At 40.4% G+C, this 15,907-nt stretch overlaps 5 protein-coding genes across 7 annotated transcripts; 2 read left to right on the top strand and 3 right to left on the bottom strand.

Moving 5' to 3' along the window:
- Positions 1-31: 31 nt before the first annotated feature.
- Positions 32-1,773, bottom strand: LOC135350065 (beta-1,3-galactosyltransferase 6-like). Its single transcript, XM_064548771.1, has 3 exons — positions 1,383-1,773; positions 1,116-1,308; positions 32-836 (listed from the first exon to the last, which is right to left on the bottom strand). The coding sequence occupies exons 1-3, from the start codon at positions 1,594-1,596 to the stop codon at positions 119-121; spliced, it is 1,125 nt and encodes a 374-aa protein (XP_064404841.1). The 5' UTR covers positions 1,597-1,773; the 3' UTR covers positions 32-118.
- A 2,839-nt stretch (positions 1,774-4,612) lies between these two features.
- On the bottom strand, positions 4,613-6,819 carry LOC135350067 (beta-1,3-galactosyltransferase 6-like). The gene is made up of 3 exons (XM_064548773.1): positions 6,469-6,819; positions 6,120-6,276; positions 4,613-5,434 (listed from the first exon to the last, which is right to left on the bottom strand). The coding sequence occupies exons 1-3, from the start codon at positions 6,701-6,703 to the stop codon at positions 4,720-4,722; spliced, it is 1,107 nt and encodes a 368-aa protein (XP_064404843.1). The 5' UTR covers positions 6,704-6,819; the 3' UTR covers positions 4,613-4,719.
- Positions 6,818-8,317, top strand: LOC135350064 (beta-1,3-galactosyltransferase 6-like). 2 transcript variants are annotated; one of them, XM_064548769.1, is made up of 2 exons: positions 6,818-6,945; positions 7,051-8,317. In XM_064548769.1, exon 2 carries the CDS (start codon positions 7,079-7,081, stop codon positions 8,216-8,218), a length of 1,140 nt encoding a protein of 379 aa, XP_064404839.1. In that variant the 5' UTR covers positions 6,818-6,945; positions 7,051-7,078; the 3' UTR covers positions 8,219-8,317. The 2 variants fall into 2 exon arrangements, with proteins under 2 accessions (XP_064404839.1, XP_064404840.1); XM_064548770.1 differs by having other exon boundaries at positions 6,831-6,945; positions 7,056-8,317.
- A 1,865-nt stretch (positions 8,318-10,182) lies between these two features.
- Positions 10,183-14,458, bottom strand: LOC135350057 (uncharacterized). Of its 2 annotated transcripts, none has more exons than XM_064548759.1 (10): positions 14,300-14,458; positions 13,552-13,701; positions 13,317-13,445; positions 12,048-12,243; positions 11,701-11,871; positions 11,378-11,512; positions 11,184-11,319; positions 10,987-11,129; positions 10,887-10,928; positions 10,183-10,782 (listed from the first exon to the last, which is right to left on the bottom strand). In XM_064548759.1, exons 2-10 carry the CDS (start codon positions 13,698-13,700, stop codon positions 10,372-10,374), a joined length of 1,512 nt encoding a protein of 503 aa, XP_064404829.1. In that variant the 5' UTR covers position 13,701; positions 14,300-14,458; the 3' UTR covers positions 10,183-10,371. The 2 variants fall into 2 exon arrangements, with proteins under 2 accessions (XP_064404829.1, XP_064404830.1); XM_064548760.1 differs by having other exon boundaries at positions 13,552-13,694; positions 14,300-14,418.
- LOC135350089 (small ribosomal subunit protein uS9-like) lies at positions 14,435-15,675 on the top strand. The gene is made up of 6 exons (XM_064548800.1): positions 14,435-14,541; positions 14,629-14,681; positions 14,740-14,841; positions 14,922-15,018; positions 15,075-15,122; positions 15,458-15,675. Exons 2-6 carry the CDS (start codon positions 14,634-14,636, stop codon positions 15,601-15,603), a joined length of 441 nt encoding a protein of 146 aa, XP_064404870.1. The 5' UTR covers positions 14,435-14,541; positions 14,629-14,633; the 3' UTR covers positions 15,604-15,675.
- Positions 15,676-15,907: the final 232 nt, after the last annotated feature.

Raw genomic sequence — 15,907 nt, 5'->3', positions numbered from 1 at the left:
CCCATCTAATAGTTTATATGCTGACACTGCGGAAATAACAAGTAAGTTATTTTTCATGAGCACAGCCCACATCATTGATCATAACACACACATACACACACACACACACTAATAGACACTAGGGCACTGCAGCATTCTTAAGACAGCAATCAGTCGGTACAGCTTTCCAATTATACAGATAGCCATGATAAGAGTGCCAATTAGTTCTCCGTGAACAGTATCTGTCTTCTTGCTCGTAAGAATTGTGGTAATAAAACATATCACTAGAAGAAACTTTATGAAGGATTAAAAACGGGTCTTTGCATCCTCTAGAAGACGACTCTGTGTTAAATCGAGAATCATGCTTATATTCAAGGTTATAGGGTGCAAACCATGACCCTAGGGCAGCATCCTCATTTCTGTACATCTTCAAAAACTGTTCATTCTGTACAAGCAGCCCGACCAAATCTCCAGACAACAGGTAGCCACCACCAAGTGCATACGGCAAATATTTCTTGCAAATAAACCATTCATTTTCACTGTACCGCGAAGGCCATCCCAATATAGGAGCACGACCATCCATATAGCCCCAGAAGAAAAGACCTTTTGTTTTTCTCAGTTGAAGTTCTGAAGCAATTCGCATCACATCCACCATAGTATCATCGTCACATTTCATGATGTATAAGAATTTGTTCATATTGTAGTAAATGTGTTTGAAACTTCCTATAGTTCTGTAAGTAAGAGAATATACGGAGTCTGTGACATCTGGTAAGACAATAATATCTCTGAATTCTCGAAATTCTTTTTGAATGATCTCTAGTGTTTTTGCGTCCATATCTTTACCACCCAATACAAACCTGCAGAAAGACCAACACTAATAATAAACTGCATTATAATTTGGTTTATAATTTGTTTGAGAGTTGAGACAGGGTTCGGAAGATACACTATATGCACTAGCTGGGTTCATTTTATGAGGGCTTTCTGCATCTCTGCAAGGAGTTTCAAACCTCTGGACAATGTCAAACAAACCAGCAGGCAACTAGATAACAATTGTACAGGGACGTAAAACTTAAGGTGCACATAATAAGCATGTTACAGATTAACTTGGGTACTGAACCCAAAAATAAATTCTGTACCTGTACTGTATTGGAAAGCTCTCTTCATTGGTAAGGTGAGAGAGCCACGTTTTCCTGATAGCACTTCGTCTAGCATTTCCGCCAACACTGGAATGAATAAGTATGAGAAGCAAGTTTGGAGACATTTCGGCCATCAGAAGAGGTTGTTTTATATGACAATTGCTTGCTTTACAAGTTTCAGGAACGATCCAGCCTGTGAAATGAATGGACATGACAAAGATAAACGATCCGACAATTATTTAATATCGAGTTCATATAAATACTCACTTGAGTCTTGTAGCCGATCTTGGCCAGAGTAGAGAGTGTACGCAATTACTAAGACAGCAAAGATAAAAAGGGCAGCAATTCTCAAATGAGTTGATCGCAGCAATAATTTTTGGATGTATCTGATGAGATGAACAACATATCTCAACGCAAAAAGTCTTGAAAATTCTATCTGTAGGACTTCTTTTGGCCCCTTTAACAGAGAAATTGAAGCCATCAGGGGAAGGGCTCAGTTATTGCTGATCCAAACTTGCTTGTTCACTTAGTGTAACAGAGGACCTATCTCTATCATATCTCCTTCAAGTCTGTCTAGTCTATACCATTCTAGGGATTTCTATGGTGGGCATTATCATCTGTTTTCAACTTCTATGAAAACCACAAAATGAACGTGTTGCCCACGTGAAGAATTCCAGATCACGGACACACCCTAGATCTATATTTAGTCTGGCCCCAGACCACTCCCTTGCACGTGATCTGACATAGATTAGTCTCGAGGCCAGACTCTCTCCTCCTGACTGAGCTCTTACTAAAGCGTGCATTATATAGAACAGTATCCATGGTGAAATTCACATTAGGCTCCAAAACTTTTGATTTCACCCGCTAACTGCATGCACTCATAGATAATAGAGACAGGGATTGGAAACGTTCACGTGACCCCTTTCTGTGCTCTATTATCTATGATGCACTAGATGAGTTCAGTGTTTCAGCACCCTCCAGATATAGCTATAATTATATCTATCTAGCTCTGTAACAAAAAACTGACTGTCTGTCAACTGAGGCTCTACAGCTTGACCTTAACCTTAATAGTGTTATTCAACACGTCTTGTTTGATGAACAGTCACTCTGATCCTGATGCTAGTATTTCCGAGCAATTTTTAAAACATAGGCTGAACTTATTAACAAAAAATGACTGGTATAGATCTAGTAGAGAATCTCTCTGCATTTCTGATGCATCTGAAGCCAAATTGTTCGAGAAAAAGTGTATCCATACGTTAAAGTCATCACGAGTAAAATATTGTAGTATACTGTGCATGGATTCGCCTAGGGATCAAGCAATACTATGTGGTGGCCAGATCGAGAGGATCAAACAGGAGGCTTTGTACCACAGAATGAGCTCTGAATCAATGGTGAGGTCACCATAAAATTATTGTGGTTTTCGTTTTTTGCTATTGATTTTTCTTCCCCTTAGAAATTGGAGAAAGAAATTGTCCAGATCGTTAAGGGAAATTGTCGGACTTGTAGGTACGTACGGTGCACTGCTCTAAATTCCATGGTTAGTATAGATCTACATTTTAACAGGAAACTAGATTACGAATTGGCTCAGAGAGACTTCATACAAAGAAAAACAAGTCACTTAAGGAAACCTTCCTTCAATCAAGCGGTTGACCATCATCTATATAAAAGAGTGAGCCAAAATAATTGATATTTTTTGCAAGCATCAAACATAATTATGCAAACTTTGATCACTTCGCAAAAATAAAATCGCAAAACCTAAACTGGTACCGGTGTGACACACGATCATGCCAGAACGCATCAATTTTTTTGCTGATTTGGTTCCTTTGCGGAGGTTTTCACCAGCAAAATTATTATGTAAATACATGATTGTGATAACCCTAACCTAACCCTAACAAAATGTAATTGCTCGCTTGTTTCTCAAAACGCTGCAAATATTTTGTGGTATGTTTTCCCTCTAGGAATCCATTACACTACTTGGAAAGATAGTCAGAACATGTGTGCAACCTTCAGCTACCAAAGAACAGATTTGGGGAAATATAGTAATGAAAGAAAAGCACAGAAAGGCGAAGAGAGAACTGCATCACGAAACATAATAATTATTATGCAAGGTTCTATATATAACACCAATTAGAAATAATTGTATTTAGATGCCATTTTTTTAATTCCTAACGTACATGCGTGTGTATAATTAATGTGACAGAAATGAGTAAATAACGCTGATTCAACATAATTATAAGATGTAATTGAGTGGTCGGTCCTCCGCATTACCTGTTTACCTCCTAAAGGATTCTTACTAAAATTTCATTGCTACCTCGTCCGATTCACGTGCAACCAGTACTCAACCACATACCTCAATATTCGCTCCTTCTCTTTCCTTGGTAACCCCACCCAACCACACTCAATATAATTATACCTCGTGAACTCACCCTGCAAATAATGGTCAGAATGTGCAGGGGATCCTTGATGTTTTTGGCAGCCTCAAAGTACTATTGGAAAACTGCAGGATGACTTACATGTACATCAAGACATTACCACGTTGGTACAAAATTGTAGCGTACACCCTCGGCTACCTGCCACATAACGTCTCGGTAGGTCCTCAATCCGCTAAACAGGTAAGGGCGTTACAAGCAAAAGCCCTCTCCTTAAAACCCCAATGCACATTTTAGCAACGGGGCGTGCTCAAACACGAGCAACAAGTGACACTTTACGACATACCTTGATTTTAGCAACTTTAATTTGTGTGCTTGTCGGTGACATTTCTGATTGCCGCAGTGCCATTGACGGCTTAAGGTGTCGTAAACGGGTACCCCTGCACTGCACACGTGTCCACCAGAAATGTCACAGAGCACACAAAGTTTCCCAAATCAGGGCATATTGTAAAGTGTAAGTTTTCTCCCGTGTTTGGGCTCGCCCTCCTCGCTAAAATATGTACGGGTGCTTCTTAAGGGGTTGGTTCAAAGGTTGTTCAAGGCCCCTCGCCTGTTTTCAGCAATTTTAAGGTTGTGTATCCCCCCCCCGAGACGTTATTTGGCCGGTATAGCCGAGGGTGTACGCTACAGTTTGATACCAACCTTGTCATGTCCTGATATAGGTGTCGTCCTGCAGTTCCAAGAGTACTGGAGGCTGCGAAAACATGAAGGATCCCCTGCACATTATTCCAGCCATTATTTGACGTTATTTGGTCGGTAGCCGAGGGTGTACGCTACAGTTTGGTACCAACCTCTGATATAGGTGTCGTCCTGCAGTTCCAGAGTACTGCAAAAACATCAAGGATCCCGGCCACTGCACATTATTACGGCCTTATTTGAAAAAAGGGGAGAAGTTTCACTACAGTATTGGGTCACTAATGGCAGGGAAAAGGAACCAAAATTGAGGCCAGTGGGTGAGAGCTTGTTGAATCAGGCGAGGTATATAATTATAGCAGAGAGATTAAAATTTTTGCGAGAATCATTCTGCAGGTACATGTAAACGTTAAAGCGTTAATAGCAGGGAAGGGGTTGAAGGTTCTGTGTACATGTATAATTAATATCTCATTAGTATAAACCAATGATAATTTATGAAGATGTAATGATTGAGATGCACACACACACACACATTAAACAAGCTACGGAATTCTTCTACTGTGTCTACAACATTTTGACGGTATTCTTTTCCAATTGTATGTGTGTCCTCTCATTCCATACCACCTGTTTTTCCGACTGCAAAAGTAACCATCGCGGGTTAAACTTGCAAAATACGAGTACATCATCTCAGGTGAAATTTTGTGGGACACAATAAACTGTCTCTTGCAGCCTCTGCTGATGGAACCAGCATTGAACCTAGCATCAAATCTGTTACTTATGCTGTAAGGAGCCAACCAGGCTCCTACTGACACATCTTCATTTTTGTACACTCTTAGATAAGGTGCATTTATCGCAAGGAGTTCCACAAGGTCACTAGATAATACATATCCTCCGCCATAAGCATAAGGAACATAGGAGTCACATTGATACCACTTATACTCAGCATAAATCCCTTCGGTTATCACATTACTTGCTCCTAAGAACTCTCCCCAGTAGAGTCTGCCTTCTCCATTCATTTCCTTCAGCTCCTTTGCTACTGTCTTTAAATGGACAAAAGTGTCATCATCACATTTCATAACATACTGGTAATTCATCGAGGTGTTTCTATAGTATTCGAATCCTTGAAGTGTGCGTAGACTCAATGAAGCATGTGTATCTGGAACGTTTTGTAAAAATATCATGTCCTTATAAATCTTGTTTTCAATTGACAGATTCTGCATAACTACTGCTGATACATTGAATCCACCCAGTACAAACCTAATTGAGGCAAGGAAACGATTTTGACAGTATTGAATGACATGAACAAGACATGCATACAAAGAGGTAGTCTCATGAATCAGCCGCACCTCTAGTGTCCGTCTGAGCACTCTTTACGTGAAGTCATAGCACAATGGAATGTACTGTACAAGCTAACAAAATCATAAAAATGCAACCACATCCGCTATCTCTGCTCAGCCACATCACTGCTTGCTGCTTAACCGCATGTAAAGTTTCACTATTAATTTTGCTGCCTCCTATTCAAGTCACCTGATGCTTGTGAGCAATCTCATTGGTCACGTTGGAAATCCACCGTGGCCCATGATCACATAAAGAGTGCTCAGACGAACACCAGAGGTGTGGCTGATTCATGAGACTAACAAAGAGGAAGTGAAACCATCACAAAGGATTACATGTTCAGTGTCAATGTTGTACAAAACCTGGGCTTCAGGATTAAACTGATTCTGTTATTTTGTGTTTTGTACTGAGTTCGACATTATTGTCATAACTTTGTCATAACTGGTTTCATAATTATACCGGATTCCTTGTTAAGAAAGCGCTTGGTCTATATGCTGTAGAGCTGATCAGCTAGATGTAGAAGACCCTGGCATACTCATAAATGAAGCCATAATTGACCACATAACTTCCGGGGCCGAACTCAACCCAAATAGACATGTTTGCTTACTTGTAGGAAATTTCTTGTCCTAGCTCTTCTGAAATTGCATCTATTTCAGACACCCAGGTGGCTCTGATGGCATCTCTTCTCTCTTTGCCCACCTCCTTACCACTAGCGTGAATGAGAAGCAGCAACAGACCAGGAGCTGAGTCCAGTATGTCTTCTTCTACAGCAGGAGAATTAGATATACACCGATTTATTGAGACATGGAAATCTTCAACAAACACTTCATGGCTATAATTATAATAGCACAGCTAATATTGCACTGTTCCTGATCGACCATGTTTAATACCACAAAACATGTCAGTATGAGTCGAGTTTATACATTGATTGGTGCTATTATTACATTCACACGTACCTGTTATATTCACAGTTAATTGATCCTCCGTTTCATTCAATAGAACATATTCAGGGAACTCGTATGTGCTGTTATTTTCAATACTATTTGTCATTAAGAGAACCAGGAGCACACTCAGAACAACAATCAAAAACAGGCACAACTTTAACCTTATGGCCTGTGTTTTTCTAAATATGCAGGCACACACATAGAAAGACCAACTAGCAATACTGTCTACTTTCAAGCTTATACTCATGTTCAAATATTCTTCACAGGTACTTTCAGTGTGGTAGCTTTCCAAAGCACTTCGAAAGCTTTGCACAGCTATTATGTACCTATGTACTTTTGGCCAATATTAAATTATTGCACACCATGCATTACATCACTGCAATTTAAGATCAAAGGTCAAGCCAAGTGTGACTAATCCACACCCTATTTAATACCTCAAGTACGTATAGTATAGTAGCTAGCTAGCTAGCTGTGAGTTGAGTTTCTAAAGTGAGTGCTTGGTTATGCTACTGCTACTGTTATATATTATTTAACTCAGTGTTCCTAGTGTTCCTAGTTTAATGATTATTAACCACTTTCTTACCACATGCACAGTACAGGTCACCACACCCGTTACCCCACAATGTCGAAATCTTTGAACAGTGAGCCTCCCTATTCAAGAGACAAATCCAACCAATACGAATACGATGATGATGAAGACGATGACTCATGTGGATTCATTTGCTTTGCTTTGGGTGTAATCTTTTTGTTTGTAGGTGTGGCCATCTTAGCAACAGTCATAGTGTACAGCCAATCACCTGAAGACACCTCCTCTGTATTTTCTTTGACCTCTACGCGTGAGGTGAGGCCTGTGTCAGCACTGCTCATGTCCACAATTGAAAGGCCGTACAGCATTAAAACCATCGACTATTGCATCAACAAGTCCTCAGAGGTACCCAGCCCGTTAGCGCTGCTTATACTCGTTTACTCCAAACCAAATGGATTTGTAAGACGAAACGCCATTAGAGAGACCTGGATGAAGGACGCCCACAACACATTATCACAGAACAAAATTCTTGTACGATTCACCATTCCTGGCTTAGATTTGTCATCAAAAGAACGAAAAGCGCTTGATGACGAGAGTGCCAATCACAAAGACATGGTGGTGTTAACAGACAGTGCTATTACTCCTGAAAGTGAGCTGTTGCTATTTGAAATGGTATGGTCTACTCAAAAATATCGCTATCAATATTTAATGAAGACCAGAGACAACATGTACATCCAGATCGATAAACTCAATAAACAAGTACTTCATGAGCTACTCGAAAAAAAATTAAATTCCTACCTGGGATATTTTGAAGGAAACAAAGACCCAAAAACCAATGACAGGCTTCCTGAACCGGACTGGTTTCTATGTGATCAATTTATACGATATGCCCACTCGGGTGGCTACATACTCTCTCGTGTCTTAGTGGATCGATTACTATCTCAAGCCAAATTCCTTCATCCATACAACAATGAGGACATCGCACTAGGCACATGGCTCTCTCCGTTCAAAGATATTGACTTCGCACACAATATTGACTTCGACACAGAGGTCGGCAAGCCACGAGGATGTAACAACAAACTGATTGTTTTCCAGCCAGCTGACAATGAAGAAATGTCTGTGGTTGCAAAACGTCTAGAAGCCACTGGAAACTGCTGTGACTCTGAATTCTACAAAACAAGGCCTCATAGTTATGACTTTTTTGTTCTTCCCTCTAAGTGCTGTACTGAACTATAAATATTTATATTGGAGTTATGCATGTGTGTATAATTATGCGAGGCAAAATTAAAATTGCTCACAGATTCAATTTTACAAAACTATTGATACACAATTCAATGTTGAACTGAATGCAAGACATTGTCACTGTTTGTCATTTGACTGTCCTCAATAGCACAGCGCCTTGCATACACCTCCTCTATCACAGCAGTTTCGTTCCTGATGTCATCCCGAACACGATTCTTGTAGCAAAAAGCTGTAATCCCAAAGAAAACTAATCCAAAAAATGATATAGTGAAACACACAACATAAATCATAATATTACAATAATGCCAGGGCCAGTTACTATTCCACACCTTTAAAATGCCTCCACCTAAAGCCAGAGAGAGGGAAAACACAAACCATGTCAGGCCCATCATTATCCCTCGCATAGAATATGGAGACTGAGCATACACAAACTCAAAAGTGGCGGTGCTCAAAATGGCCACTGTGACAGATAACAGAATGTTTCCAACAGCTTCAACTGAATACAATGCTACTGGTGACAAGAAATCAGAAATAGGAACAAGAGCTGTATTATTGTACGTACAAACGTATCGATGATGAACAGCATGTCTTCCAAGATCAACAATTGACAGAAATACAATCACAAAGCAGAGAATAAATGCTGCTGCAACAATACGTCTTAGCATCCTCATCATGTTTCGCTGAACTAATGGATATATGACAAACTCGTACAACAGTATGCCAACAACAATCAACAAACTATGATCGTATACAAATAATTCTATTACCGTATGCCTGCATACAGAAAAAGCAATGGACTGTGGTGTTAAGTCAATTAAAGCTACTACAAGAGAGTAGGCAATGACAATTAATATAGTGGACCACATTAAAAACAAAATTCGCAAGAACGTTTTGACATCTTCCACTTGCTCAGTTGTGAATGGACCACCGAATTTGTATTTCCCAAGGTCAAGTCGTGATGGAGGTTCATCCAAGTATGTAAGAGCACTTCGAATTCTGGGTTTCTTGTGAGTGACGGCATGCTTTATAACACCAAAAATGAGTTTGAATGGATTGCGAGTCTGTGGTTCAATGGTCAGGACGTTTTTGAGAAGATAGTTCAAACTGAGCCCAATAGCTATGAGCAAAACTGGAATTATCGTCTGAATAATCACCTCAACATCACCAAGATTGTCAGAGCAATTCTGCACCAAATTACTTAAGCATTTCATACTCCATATCCCTAGATTTAGAGCAAAAGCGTACCAAAAAATGAAAGTACTGATTTCGTTAGCTGATGCATCCGGCATTTGATCCACACCAAACTGAATACTGTTTGACAAGAACCCAAATGCCCCACTCCAAAGGAGTACACTTCCTATGCAGTGAAATATCAATAAAAAGACAGAAATAACCGAAACATCATCTTCTGAAGAGAAACCATAGATGTGAACAAGGTTTGTGGTATGTCTGATTATTACTCCACTAAAAAGCAGCCAAAGACTCCATACCAACACTTTGTAGCGCCCTATATAAGCATCTGCTAGCCAACCAGACAAGGGGGTACCAACAAAGAAAACTAACAGAACAATGACATAGTTTGCCAAAATGTAGGATAGTTTTTGTTCGAATTTGAACTTCGAAGTTTTTTGATTACCAGTTCTCGATAAAGACACCTCTGAAAATGAATGCCACAAGACACCCCAAACAAGAAATGACCAGATAAGTACTATAACAACTCCTTTCAAGTGTGGCTTTCTGATTTTCCTTACCCGAAGCCAGTAAGTATTTCTCTGTTGTAGTGCGTTTACCGAGGTAGAGTTGAGTTTATCTTGCTTGGACAAATTACACACAGCAAGCAAGTCTTTGAGGGAATGCTTGAAACTACCGTAATATGAAGAACTTGAAGCCATAATTATTGGCTTGCTAAATCAGTTACCTGATTCTAAAATTATGGCTACATATACATATCATGACTGTTGATTACAACTACATTAATAATCATGTGGTACATGAATATGCTTAATTGAACATGTGATCATTATGTGTACATACTACAAAACAATTTAGCACAATAGCTAGGGAACACAACATTGTAACAGCACAGTGAATAATGCATTATTAGAGGCATACATAAACTAACAACACAGAAATGGCATTAAAACAGTTCAAAGAATATTGTACGTGTAGCTCGCATTATCACTGCCAACATGAGATACACAATTTTCAGTCGTTGAAGATTGGCACTGGGAGTGAATGGCCCCACAGGTATTATTGTTAGCACCACCAATAATGGCCATGTAGAGATTAATGCTAGTTGCCAGCAGAGTGGCCATAATGCCACACGCCAGGAGCACAATGTGGAACACATTGACAAAGATGTGAGTGTGGCGCCACTTCAGTGCAAGGTGAAACATAGGAGGGAGCACAAAGGCAAGGACAGTTGTTGCCAGGCTACCAACTAGGGCCAGACACAGTTCAAAGCGAGGAATACCAACAGCCACTCCCCAGGAAACGAGGACCAATATAGTACGCAGAGCACAAACCATGACAGTTCGTCCAATCCGGTAGCTCAGCAGCTGTGTGCAGATGAACAAATGAAGCGCAATAATTCAAAACATGCACGGATGTTGAGTAGCAAATATTTGGACAATCATACAAATGTAGTAATTATATGCATTACCTTGCTTTCATAGAGATCCTTAATTGCTGGAACTTTAAAGTACTGAAAAAGAGGAACTGATAGTCAATGCACACATTGCTTCAAACAGTCTGACCCTCACCATGAGAACATTGTGAAGTATCTCCTCCATAACATCAGTGGCAGGTTTGATGACGATGGGGAACGTGAGAGTCAGCTCGATCGACAGAAGAATCCTTACAATGTCATTGAATGTACCCCCAGGGAGATTCTCAAATATGTATCCTGTATGGGTATAAATATTAACAATCATATGGACTGGCGAAGGATGCATCGTACCTTCTGTGCCACTGCCAAACATTAGGTAGCCATAGAGAGCAAAGGGCAGATTGACCACTACAACAGTCAATGCAGCCGAATCCAAAACAACAGGCATGTTCTTAGGTCTTTTCATTGTGGATTCCAGTGGTATCACCTAACAACAAAGAGTGGTACAATGAACAAAACAGGAGTGAGTTGCTCCGACTACCTACCATACTGTGTACACAGAAGAGGAAAGCTGTGACTCCAAACCACTGCGCCAGACCCAAGGCAGATGAGGGGAGATACTCCACTTCATTGTCATGGACAGCACAGAATCCATGCTGTCCACCAAACACGTACACTACCTTTGGTACAATGTGAGTGTGTAAAACATGACTGCTGATTCCTGTTCAAAACATGCAGCTTCCATATTCCATACAACAATTAATGGTATGGAATGTAACCACTTACATTACACGTACTTCTTATGAAACCACAACTGAAATTATATTTTTAAAATTAATGTTACAACATGTAGTACATCTGCACTCACCACCATGGCAACTACAAGGAAGACGGAACCCACATAAGCTGCATATGCCAGTATCTTGAATGAGGGCAGGTAAGTGAGTAGTATGAGAATGGGAAGGATCATGGCGTACACTTCCCATACGGTGAAGCATGTCTCGTTCCCACTCTCATACAGCAGACAACTAAAGGACCACTGTGTGTGAGAAATGAGAAGTACATGAGTAAATACACGAAAGGTGAGCAGGGTTTATGTGTGCCATAGACAATGCAGTTGGGTGGAGGTTCGATACAATAGTTGTGCACACAATGTACATTAGGTAGGGGCGTTAAAGTAAGGGGGATATTAGTGTATTGTGTGATCTGACTCACTTGAAGATTAGATGAGATAAAGATCATATACCCTGCACACACGCCCAGGTTGCAGCCCAGGACGGAGATATTCACTGCCCACTTGCCAAAGGGGCCCATAGCCTCCCACCCCAGCTGAGTGTAGGTGAGCGACTTTGAAGGCGATCGTCTCTCAATGAAACGTTTGCAGTCCAGCATGAGTTGCATGGTGTACACACTGTAGAATCAATGGGTATACTACTATACTGCAATTGACCGTGTACACTGATTGGGGCATTTATTGAGGTATAAGATTATACTGTATAGCGGGTAATTTTCAGGGGGGGGGGGGGAAATATTCGTGGTGGGTTGAGCAATATTTAGTCAGTTCGTGGATCTTATTTTCATGGTTGCTGCTTGCAATGCAGGTAAAGGTAGTCAAGGATCCGCTTCACTTGTGGGTAAAATATTTGTGGTCCAGTTCTTAACGAAAATCACAAATATTCCCCCCCCCCCCCCCCCACGGAAATTACCAGCTATACGGTAACTATTCCTTGTACCTAATAAGTGTAAACATAAAAGCAAACAACCTAATAGTGTACAAATCCCATACCGGGGGAGGGGGTCTATACTTCATACACCTTTAGGGTCTATGGAGGATAAACTTCTGACTGTGAACCTAGCCTTCCTGTCTGGTGTAATTTTTTTTATTGTGGTTTGAACTCTAGCTTGTATGCAGCTGTCCATTGGGGCTGTCATCAGGAAATACAAAAAAAACTGTGTACAACCAGAGGAGGTACGACAACATCACGTGCTGGACTATAGAATTTCGCAAATTTGATGCATTAATTCAGCTGAAATTCCATAGTCCAGCATACATGTACCTCCTCTGGGTACAAACCCAATACAGTAGAACCTCGATTATTTGGACCCTTGGTTCCAGAGGCAGGCCGGAAAACCAAATAGATACAATACCTTGATCCACCCATTTGTGCAAATTTAGTGTATGTGGTTGTCTGTGCATGCGCAAGAGAAATAATGACTGTCTCAATGGTAATAGTTAAATGCGCATGCGCATTTGGATAAGCCATCTGAACTTTGACCCTATCATAAAAAGCAAAGCCGAATAATCGAGGTTCCAGATAATGGAGATTCTACGTTTTACTGTACATGCTAGATAGCTACATGGTACAACTATCACCAGCACTCCTGCTATTACTTACACCAGTGCTGTAAAAACCGAGTCAGTCCCATAAAAAGTAGTTAACAATATGCACGCAAACAAGACTGCAGAAAGTAGTGATCACACACCTTGCAATGCCGAGCAGCACCATACCAGCTGAGCCGAGGATCACACCTGTCTTTAAGATTCCCCACGACAAGGCAAAACTTCCAGAGCCAATACTAGCCTTGGCAAAGTTGAAGAAAGTTGCCACTTCACTGCAGCAGATCGTAAATACAATGGTATATATTTGTTACTGTAGTAAACTATTACGATAAATGTCTTACAATGATACTAAGTATACATGTACACTGAAGTGCTCACTTTGCCCCCTCTTTTCTAGACGTCTCCCTGTAGTCTACTTGGACTTGACCAGAAATCAGGGGCTGGCTCTCCTCGGAGCCATTATCTTTATAGTGTCCAGTTGACGAGGAAACAGATTTCATCGGCCTCTTATCCATCAAACACTGCATACTACATGACATACATTGTGTAGGACATCGTACATTTTAAACAATAATTGTATCATGTGACCAAGATCTTTGCATACCGTAATACCTCTAATTAAGGCGACACTTTTTAATAATTACGAAGCCTATGTTGAAGACCTGGTGTCGCTTATTTAGAGGGTCGCATCTAATTGGAGGTAGCTCTACTGAGTCTCGCCTTGATTTCTAGCCACATGTATTTTTTCCAGTGGGCTAGGATCAAGGCTAGGGTGTGGCTACATTTATATTTAAGATGCAACATTAAAATATAATTGTCACCGCAGCTGTCACTACTTTTAGAGGTCAGAAATCTATTACCAAAGCTCGAGGGTGTCGTATATTTGGAGGGTCGCTTTAATTAGAGTCCTTGCGGTAAGTCACCCCATCTACACATACACATATACACCTGACACTCTACGTACTGGTACTATTCTACTGCAGTAACTGCATTGACTAGAATAGACTACTAAGATTTTTATATTGGGCTTTATTTCTCTTGAGTTTTTATAATTAATTTTCTCTATTTAGAAGTCTACAGGTACGGTACAGGCTAGATCTTCTGCTTTACAAAAATATTTACTCACCCTTACTGCACGTTTCCACTAAATCCAGTTTGCAGAGAAGCCAAGCCCAACGTACGTACCTGTAAGTACATATACTCAAGAGTTCATGAACTCTTGATATACTGTACTGTTGATTGTTGTGCATCAGGGGTTAACGGTTGTGCACATGCAATGACGTCTTTAGGCCTCATGCCTTATAATAGAACGTGATCCACCACGTGTTCCTCTTCGATGGTGGTGCATAAGGACAAGTACTACTAAAAGTAAGTGCTTTGTGATAAATAAAAGGAGTGCTGTAGCAGTAGTTTTGTAGTGTGTGATTATAACTACCCTACTCCATTGCAATCTAGCAAGTATGGCTACCAAGACTGCTAAGCCAAGTGTTCAAGTTTTTGGAAGAAAAGTAAAGTTAATTTATTTGTCTATAAATCTTTAATAATTTGATTACCAAATTCTTTCAGAAAACTGCCACTGCTGTTGCTCATTGCTGCCAGGGGAATGGCATCATCAAGGTGAACGGAAAGCCTTTGCATCTTGTGGAACCAGCAACCCTTCGCTACAAGGTACCTTATGGTGCGCTTGCGCTTTAAAGACTGGAGACCACGCCCTAATGTGTGCTATGTTTTATTATTCTTAATTTCAGCTGGACGAGCCAATTCTTTTGCTTGGGCGTGAAAAATTCATGGGTGTAGACATTCGAGTGAGGGTGAAGGGAGGTGGTCAGGTGTCACAAATCTACGGTGAGTACCACTGATTATATCCTGCTACCTATAAAAAAGAATTATTTCCTCACTAGCGATTCGTCAGGCGATCAGCAAGAGTCTTGTTGCATACTACCAAAAATGTAAGGGCATGCACGAATGTACTCTAAATCTGTTCTGATTGTTTACTTTTGTAGTACCTACGTGTGTCATGTACAGTACCTCTGTTACAATACTATCTGGCCCGGCTAGTACCACTGATAGTGTATTTAAGAGGTAAACATTATACAAGCTATACCTCTGAGTTCTGGGCACAGAGTGACTTCTGTTCTATGCTCAGATTACAGGTAGCGAACATTAATCTTGGTAGGAAATGCTCCTCACTACTTCAGTCTTTAGAATACTTATACTTGTACAATAGCAATAATTATATACAATAGCAGGGCTCCTGACAACAGTCTGTTTATTGCTTATCCAGATGTGGATGAGGCCAGTAAGAAGGAGATCAAGGACATTTTGACTCAGTATGATCGTACCCTCCTTGTGGCGGACCCCAGACGCTGTGAGCCAAAGAAGTTTGGAGGACCTGGGCCCAGGGCACGATTCCAGAAATCATACCGTTGAAGTGTGCAACTGACTATGTTTTCAATTTGATTAATTATGATTGTCTGACATTAAAAGTTGTATTATTACAGGTGCTGGTAAAAATAGTAAAATTTGTACAGTACTATAATTATACATACGTACTGTATATAGCCATGAAGTGCAGGTAAGTTGTACAGTATATATATGTAGTAGTACCAAGAGTTCATTAATGTAAAAGTTGCTATATAGGATTGGCCGGGGAGATAGAGAAACATTAAAAAGCGTAGAAACAAAAAATCTGGTGAGAACATAACTCAAATCCATTACAACGTCATTCACATCA

Source organism: Halichondria panicea, chromosome 16, assembly GCF_963675165.1.
Source record: "Halichondria panicea chromosome 16, odHalPani1.1, whole genome shotgun sequence".
NCBI lineage: Eukaryota > Metazoa > Porifera > Demospongiae > Suberitida > Halichondriidae > Halichondria > Halichondria panicea.
This window is presented reverse-complemented; position numbering and strand designations above follow the sequence as displayed.